The 8,958-nt window shown below is 39.1% G+C and overlaps 1 protein-coding gene across 1 annotated transcript; it reads left to right on the forward strand.

The window, feature by feature from the left end:
* Positions 1-5,517: 5,517 nt before the first annotated feature.
* hand2 (heart and neural crest derivatives expressed 2) lies at positions 5,518-8,415 on the forward strand. Its single transcript, XM_063047717.1, has 2 exons — positions 5,518-6,609; positions 7,616-8,415. Exons 1-2 carry the CDS (start codon positions 6,073-6,075, stop codon positions 7,712-7,714), a joined length of 636 nt encoding a protein of 211 aa, XP_062903787.1. The 5' UTR covers positions 5,518-6,072; the 3' UTR covers positions 7,715-8,415.
* The last annotated feature ends 543 nt before the right edge of the window (positions 8,416-8,958 follow it).

Consider the following 8,958-nt stretch of genomic DNA (forward strand, 5'->3'; position numbering starts at 1 on the left):
CAGTGAGTCATTTCGGTTAGTAAATTCATTTGTAAATATCTATAATGTTTGTTTCCATGCTGTATCTGCAGACTCAGTCATTTAGTGCATTGGACTGAAAAATGAGTGCTGCTACCAAATCGATGGTTGAACTTCCATGTTGAAAAAATTGCAACTTTTCTCTTTTTTTCAATAAGCCAGCCATATCTTGGTTTTCTCTGTTTGTTTAAAATAAAGTTTGAAAGAACATCAGAGAGCGCTGGAAGAGAGTGTAATGAGAGAATGGCCGAGTGACCCTTGGAGTTGATTACATGCAATTACCTGGAGCCTTAGCCTGTCCGGAGAGTCTGTGAGGGGGTGGGAGTGCAGAGAGGTGAAGAGGGGGGGTGAGACCGACCTCACTCAGGGTAACTACTGCATTAGCGGGAGGGGGCGGGAAGTGAGGATAATACTTAATGCCATAAGTATAATTCCAAATCAAAATAGTACCGAATCGACAACTGGGTGCCGCACATAGCACAGGGTATACAAATGCAGGAACAGATTATTTAATTACAAACTATTTTTTTTAATTGCATGAAGCCAATCAGCAGAGTTTTAAAACAAAAACAGTCAAGCATTTTCTGTTAGGCTGCATTTCGTTTCATCTCGAATGTGTATATTATTATATGTAAAGTTTGGCAGCAATGGGATAGGCATCTGCTCCATTAACCAATTTCTCAGCTCTCAAGGAAACTCGTGAACTGAAAGGTATTTCACCAATATAGTGATCTAGGGATTATTGCAGTGAACGAAATTCTATTTTGTCAGTTTCTCGGTTAGAATTGTTCAGAGTATGGTCCTGTAGTGCAATCTTGACGCACATCGGGTCTACGTCGCAGGCCTCTTCATAGTGCTTACTTTATTGCACGCATTAGTTTTGATTTAAGTGTGCACTTATGAATTAGCTCGCTACGAGGTACTATTTAGACAGGCTCAGGTATTGTCTATTAGAACATAGAACATAGAACAGTACAACATAGGAACACACCTTTCAGTCCACAATGTTGTGCCGAACCAATTAAATTAGTGATCAGATGGCCAACTAAACTAATCCTTTCTGCCTACACAATGTCCATATCCTTCCATTTTCCTCACATTCATGTAACATCTCTTAAAAATCCTTAATGTATCTGCCTCTACTACCACCGCAGGCAGCGCATTCCTGCCACCCACTATTAATGGACTTTCATGTACTTACACCGATAGTGTGCACACAGCATTATATAAATAAACCATTAAATGTAGTGTTATTAATATTTTCTTGTATTCATTCACGCATTCAGATAACTCCAGTCGGGTTATATTGAGAGATGTATTCACAACTGGTCGAGATATGCCACAGGTCAGTAAAATTCTGCTGATATTAACGTAGTTCCACTGAATATACATCTGCTCGTAATGTTTGGTGAAGAAAACGCCGATAAATAAAAATAAATATAAATATATGATAAATAAAATATATATCACGAGTCCATAGATACATCCGTGCATTTATTTGCGGAATAGTTATGTTTTAGTCTTAAACAGGAAAAAGGCAAAGCTGTGAGGTTCGTTCAGAAGAACAAACCAATTGCTAACGATGGCACAATTTGCAAATCCTTGGTCGTGTACTTGCACGGAAGGATAATTTATGTTATTAGGAAAGATGTGTTTTTTTTAATATTCCTCATCAACATTTTACCAATCTGCAATTCAGCCTACCTCAGTACATATGAATTCCGAAAATGCTGTGAATATTTTTCACGGTAGTTGAACAAACCGCGTTTGCATAAACCCCGCACATCTTTTTTTTTCGTTCGCGTCCCAATTTGGAGGCCAACTTATCAATTTTTAATGTTCATATTGATCAGGGATAAATGAGTTCGTCATTTAGAGTTGCTTGCACCAAAAGTTGCTCATCAGGTACCGAAGTTAAAGCAAGCAGCAATATAAGATCCCCACACGCAATATTGATCCAAGTTGAAGTCTAATATGTCATTGATAAGTTAGAAGAAGAGACAATAGAGAAAAGACGGTATTACTGCGCAGTTATTAAGATACCCTGTCTATATTTTCCACTTAATTTGTTGGTACTAAACTGCGCCACCCTATGAGAAAAGATGGCAGCGCACCTTAATAATTCACTCTCTTGACACATGCACATACCTGTTATCTCTTAAAGGGACCTATACTTTTGATATTTAGGTAAGTTTAGAGGTGGGCTATCTCTGCTCGGGGTAAGTTAGTCGACGTTTGTTCTCTGGCTGTTCATTGACGCTTATTTTTACAATCAATATAGCAATACAATGTATCGTGTTTATTAGAAATACGCTGGGTTTGGGGAGTTCAGTACGGCAAGATACAGAATCTGGGTTGAGTGTTCCTCCCTCCATCTAGGCTATTCTTACTTACTGGAGAGATTTGGTACATAGATCTTCGTAGGTCTGCCTTCCTCGCCTATTAACTCTGTAAAAGTAGGTGTGGACGTGAAACGTAACTGTGTATATCAACGTGCAAAATCTGATATTAGTTCAGGGTGTGAGGAAATAATAATTCGCCATACCTTTCCACTGAAATGTACACAAAAATTCCCTCTATTTCGGAACAGGGACGAAATTCTGAAACTTAAATTTGAAAGTCAGCGAATTCTGTTTATGATATTAACCCATTGGGTCCACACTTTCTATTATCCAGTCCCCTAAAAAATAATCAAATTGACTTATTCATCCTTGCTAAACACCTACAAATATAGATTGTAAATATAGGTATATAGTCAATTATGTATGAGTGTGTGTATATATATGTGTGTGTGTGTGTGTGTGTGTGTGTGTGTGTGTGTGTGTGTGTATGCATACTCATATATATGTACTGTACATAATTGATTTAATTTGACTGGAGAGAGTACTTTAATTTGATCTTTTTTTATAATTGCACATTTACAGATTTCCTTTCAATTGATGAACTAAAGTGAGGTAAAAATGACTATTGCGTAGCCTTGTTTTGAGCAAGGCTCCCAAATTTTCTTTGCACAAGGTTGTGTGTTCGGGATAGCAGCCGGAGAAAGGCGTGGGTGCTCTGCCAGTTTCCACACATCCATAGGCACCCTAGATTTCTCCCTCAATGTGTAGTCGCTTTGAGTTCGTTATAGCCCGGCCTTAGTTCTAATTATGTTAATATTACGTGGACCATGAACATTGAAAAATAATAAACACTTACATTGTGCTCGTTGGTAGAGCTCAGTTATACACGTGGACTCACGGTTTATGTCTTCACTTGAACTCAACTGCAGTCGCTATATTCATCCTGATCCATATTCGGATTATTTCTTGAATTTCACGCCTTCGAACTTGGAAGTAGTGTTGAATTTTCAATTGCAGGGGAAAAAAAGCTCATCTACTCACTCCCAGACATTTTTGGTACATTTTTGATTCTGACTCATAAGAAGGAGTGGCAGCATCTCTCTCTCTTTGTGCCTGCAAGACCACAGCTCAGGGTGTGTGTTGTTTAGGCGATTAGCTAATGTTGCCGGTTCTCTTCGCAGTAGTAGACTCAGTGTTCTGTTGCATATTGTCGCACCCGCCGTCTAGATGCCCGTGTAAATACAACTCCAAAAATAAAATCCTGAATCATGAGCAGCTCACTGACCACAAAACTAAACTTACTGATTTTTATTTCAAATCCAAACATTTAATGATCAGGTTAGTATACAATTGTTTCGTCTCCCTTTAAAATGCAACGCTCCTTTAAAAGTAGATGCCTCTGTATCGCTAAAACTCACTTCTACAATTGGGCTCATTCTTACTTGGAAATTGGGAAAATGTATATCTTCCCGTGTTCTACTCTAGATAGCAAAATGAAGTAAATGAAGAACAACATTTTCACCGACTGAATAAGTGTTTTCATTAACATTGCAATATAAAACAAATTGCATTCTTAACAACAGTGTTTGAGACTTTCAAATACTATGTATTGTGGCAAACTAGTTTCAGTGCTAGAAATATACGTTGGTGGCACTCAATATATTCACTTTTTAACAGTACTTATGGATTGTATTCGCTTAGTAAAAAAAAGTGTCTGTTTCAAAAGACAAAACTATTGAATGGCTTTATTGGGATAAGGGCGGTTTTTATGATACAAGGAGATTAATTTTGACGGTGTAAGTCTTCTACATCCGTACAAGTATAACAAACGTTTTTGAATTGAATTGGCCTTTTCTCAGAGGTTGGACAAGCCAGAAATTATTATTGCATGTCCATCTGTATTGTAGTACTTTCATATCCGCTATAACCAATTCCACTGGTTATTTTTCAAATCCTGCCTGTTTTTCCCCTAAAATACAGCCATCCTTTTTCCAAAATACGGCCATTCTTGTCCAAAGCGAAAGCTGTATTTATATCTACAGTAATTAACAATCGTGAATTATAATGGATAGACATCAAACAAAAAGCCATTCCATCTCAATTTCATACAGATTCTTTTTTCAGTATGTTTCCTGTCTTGTTTTGTTGCTTTAGGCTCGACCCGCCTGAAAACATGGAAGAAAAATTAAATATATATTCTCTTACAATTTTACACATTCTATATCAGTTATTTTATATTCAAAATAAATTAACTTTAATGTTTAATAAAATAATTAAGATTCATATGTTGGCCCAATTTAATGGGCTTGATTTCAAACTACCATAGAAAATGCTGGTTGCAAAGTATTGTAACTATAGAGCTATACTTACTGATTTCATGTGTTACCTAGTAAAATATTACATATTTCCTCTATATATAAATGTACTCATAATATTTATAGCTTACTTTCCTCAAGCAACTGAGTAAGATTTTACCTTAAGTTAAAGTTAGTTTTATAAGATACCATGTCAACTTTAATCATAGATTTTAAATCGGATCAGATAGATTTTAAATCGGACTGTGCTGAATTTGATCTGACATCGTAGCGCTAAAACGATCAGCAAAAAAAAAATCCATTTGCAACACGCGATATATCAAACAGTTAAAAGGAAAGTACAGGGCAAGACCATGGTAAGTTACTTCAATGCTTGATCGACCGATTGAATTTTATTAAAGGGAGGGCGAGAACAAGATTGAAAAATAAAGCTGTTCGCCCAACATCTCATATACATATTTACACATTAATATGCTTACAGGTTTTGTGTCAGTCTTCAAGCAATAGTTAGACTGCTGTCGCCGGACTCTTGTTGGGGGAGGGGATAGAAATTACAGTTATCTTTTAACGACCTTTTCCAGAAACAATCTTTCAAGATGTGTGCGAAGAATACCTGTTTACGAGATTTTTTTTTGCACATTGTTAATTTCATGATGTAAAAGAAATTTCAAGCCAATCCAAATGTGAGCCTCGAACAATTAGAAAAGTAAACAGTCAGGAGAACTTCTAGTGCTGCTCTTGCAGGCCCGCCCCTTCTGCATTCTCATTGGCTCCTGGGTGCTCTGACGACATATATTAACCCAAGCTACCCTAAAGATGTAGCTTTACATGGAGATCAAATTCGGAAAATTCTGTTGCTGCCCTGCTTAGTCGTGACTGGATCAAAAAATATTGGAGCACCGTTACTGATAAAGTTTGTTTTTTTTTCGTGCGTTAGAGAGAGAGCGAGAAAAGAGAAACAGAAACCGGTACATAGTTTTTCCCAGCTCGTCTGAAGAAGATTGCTGTATGCATGCATGCGTGTGTTGTGTTCTTTTTTGATGTTGCTTGTAAGCATTGTGGAGCCCAATACACTGTCTTCAAAGAAGATTTTTTTTGTTGTAAGTGACAGTTATTTAAGGCAAAGAATCAAGTCCGCGGAGAGACCGCACAATGGAGGAAGTTGATTGTAAGTAAAGCACCGCGATATTTAAAAAAAACACTAAAAATATCCTTCATTAGAGCGTGTTTGTTACTTCAACATCAAATAACGAAAAGAGGCGAATAAACAAAAACCCGTAGCGACATTGCAAAATATTGCACACCTTTGGTACTTTTAAACTGCCGTTTAATCTTCATTCAATAAATTGTGGTGAGAGGGAGAGGAAGGAAACTGAAGGGTGGCGTACAACCGAAAGATGAGTTTAGTTGGAGGATTTCCTCATCACCCTGTGGTACACGATGGCTATCCGTTCGCCGCGGCGGCAGCTGCGGCGGCCGCCAGCCGCTGTCATGAAGAGAGCCCTTACTTCCACGGTTGGCTCATCAGTCACGCCGAGATGTCTCCCCCCGACTACACGATGGCGCCCAACTACAGCCCCGAGTACGCGAACGGCGGCGGGGGCCTCGATCACACGTCGTACGGGGGTGTTTCGTCGGCAGTGGCGGCGGCGGCGGCGGGGGGCCGACCGACCAAACGCAGGGGCACGGCCAACCGCAAGGAGAGGCGCAGGACTCAGAGCATCAACAGCGCCTTCGCCGAGCTACGGGAGTGCATCCCCAACGTGCCCGCGGACACCAAGCTATCCAAGATCAAAACCTTGCGTCTAGCCACCAGCTACATCGCCTACCTCATGGACCTTCTGGCGAAGGATGACCAGAATGGAGAGACGGAGGCCTTCAAAGCGGAAATCAAGAAGGTGGATGTTAAGGAGGAAAAGAGGAAGCGAGAGTTGGTAAGAACAATTCAGATCGCTGTCTTTTTCTTTTATATTTGCATTTTTAAAAGCGCATTTTTCTAGTTTAGTGGCTGTATTGCTGTTTTTGGGAAACTACTTTTGCTTATGTTTAATTTCCCAACTAGTAGAATCAACCCCCAGTCTTGTTCATGAATCATTATTTAGTCGATTTTGTTCAATTAAAATTCAAATAAAATGTCGAGGGTACAAGATACTTGAGTGGTTCGGTTTGCTCGCACGTCAGCGTCGTGGCGATAGAATCGAGAGTGCAACAGGAATTTGCTTCAAGGCGAAATAACTGCATGCACTACCCCGAGTTCCATTGTGTTGGCCTGCGAAGCCTGAGTAATATTACATCGCTACCACCTCTCCCCATTTACCAATGTGTAAATAAAGCGCAAGATTTGGGGAGTTTGCAGATTTTGAACAACGGCCCTCGACTTCTGCACAGCATCCAACTGAGTTTTAAGAAGTTTGTGTATTGACAGATTATTTGAAATTGGCAGTCTTTTTTACCTTCGAATAGTCACCTAGTCAATGAAGTTTTTATTTAGCAGTCTTTTTGGATTACTAACAAACATAATCATTAGAGAGAAAAGAACATTTTGCCTTCTGATACTAACGAGGTTCCAGGGGAAAAAGCTTATTAACACTGGGGGGAAAATCTGGCGAAACGACCAGGTCATAGGCTAAATGTGGTTGTGTTTATTCAAAAAACACATATTATCTGAAAACCAGAAGTATATGGTGCTCAGTCATGGCAGCAGACTCCATTTTCGAAAAGCATGTTTCCTGGGAATTCAATACAAGCTGAAACTAAAGCGTAATTGCTTAAAACGTCTTAATTTCCACCACCACCAACCCCCATTCATCCACTTCCCTTGTGTGCGTGAATATTTTGTGAGCGGGTAATGCGCGTTTCTTTTTGAAACAAAAATACAACTCGGGCTAGAGCTGCATCATAAATAATCGTCTTGCGTTTTGCTTTGCTGGGATTTGGCAGAATGAAGTTCTGAAGAATACAGTCAGCAGCAACGACAAGAAAACAAAAGGAAGGACTGGTTGGCCACAGCACGTCTGGGCTTTGGAACTCAAACAGTGAGAGCTTGAACCTGACCTGAGAAGGTGGGGGTAGAAGAGACTTCCAGAATTGTTTCCCCGAGTATTTGTCACGCAAACTTTCGCACGTCGACAGAAGCTATATATGTTCAGAATCAACTTTATTTATATGTGCAATTTACCCCACCCCAGAGAGAGAGGGGGGGAGAGAGAGAGAGCGGAATGTTGGAAGAAAAGCATTTCACAATTGGAAGAGAAAGGCCGAGTTGGTAAGGGGTTGTATTGTTTTATAGTAGATGTGAATGTTGGTCCTCCCCATCGCCACCCTGTTTCAACGTGTTAAACGTTTATAGCACACACACTCACACATACACACACACACACACACACACACACACACACACACACACACACACACACACACACACAAGATTTCTCGGTAAAGAATTATGTATGTGCAGTGTATTTTTCAAGTACCTGGCAGGTCTTTTTGGGGTATAAATATTCAAGGTTTGTTTTTCTAATGTTGTATTGGAACGAAAAGTAGGTGTACCAACGTGCAATTTGGTCATGTTAGTGTGCCGTATATAGTATTATGTTGTTGTGTTGTGGTCTTGCAGTATTTCGTTCGGTTATTTTCCAATAATTGTTTGATATGTGCACTTCCGTCCAAAAAAAAGTGGAGATTAATATTGGAGATGTAAACGTTGTAATTATTGTCAATAAAAAACACTTTTTTAATAAAACCTATACACCTATATATTGCATCATTTCGACCGTCCATTGACGCTACTAGATTAAATTCAGGCTGTGTACGATCTATTGACTAATTACAGAAAGTGAGCAGGGTAATAATAACAGTAATATTGGCCCCGGATGAAAACGTGGCTTGCCCTATTAATGAAGGAAATCAGGTCCAATATTTAAATGCTTATCTTCCACTAACTAGGGTCGAGTGACTCTGGGTTACGAAGTTTAACTATGTTTTGCAGCATTACAGAGGGAGAGGGTTTTTTTTCCTCCCTGTACTTTAAATCGCAGATGGCAAACATCCAACACATTAATTATAACAGATTTGTAAAGATTTCCAAACATTCCCCGGCGCTGAGTAAGCGCTCTTGTCTCGGGAACGTGAACTGGTCCCTCTGGATTTTTAAATCCAAGCAAAAAAAATTAATATTAATTTGTTTTGCTTTTAAATAATGAGCTCCCATGGGATTTTTAGTCGCCACAACAACTGTTTATTTTAAATAAATTTATGTTAATGAAGTTTTAGCTGTATAATGG

This window comes from Mobula hypostoma, chromosome 5 (assembly GCF_963921235.1).
Source record: "Mobula hypostoma chromosome 5, sMobHyp1.1, whole genome shotgun sequence".
NCBI lineage: Eukaryota > Metazoa > Chordata > Chondrichthyes > Myliobatiformes > Myliobatidae > Mobula > Mobula hypostoma.

Coding starts and splice junctions, on each gene's coding strand:
- hand2 (XM_063047717.1), top strand. CDS start 6,073: ATGAGTTTAGTTGGAGGATTTCCTCATCACCCTGTGGTACACGATGGC. Junction 6,610..7,615: donor AAAAGAGGAAGCGAGAGTTG/GTAAGAACAATT, acceptor GGGATTTGGCAG/AATGAAGTTCTGAAGAATAC.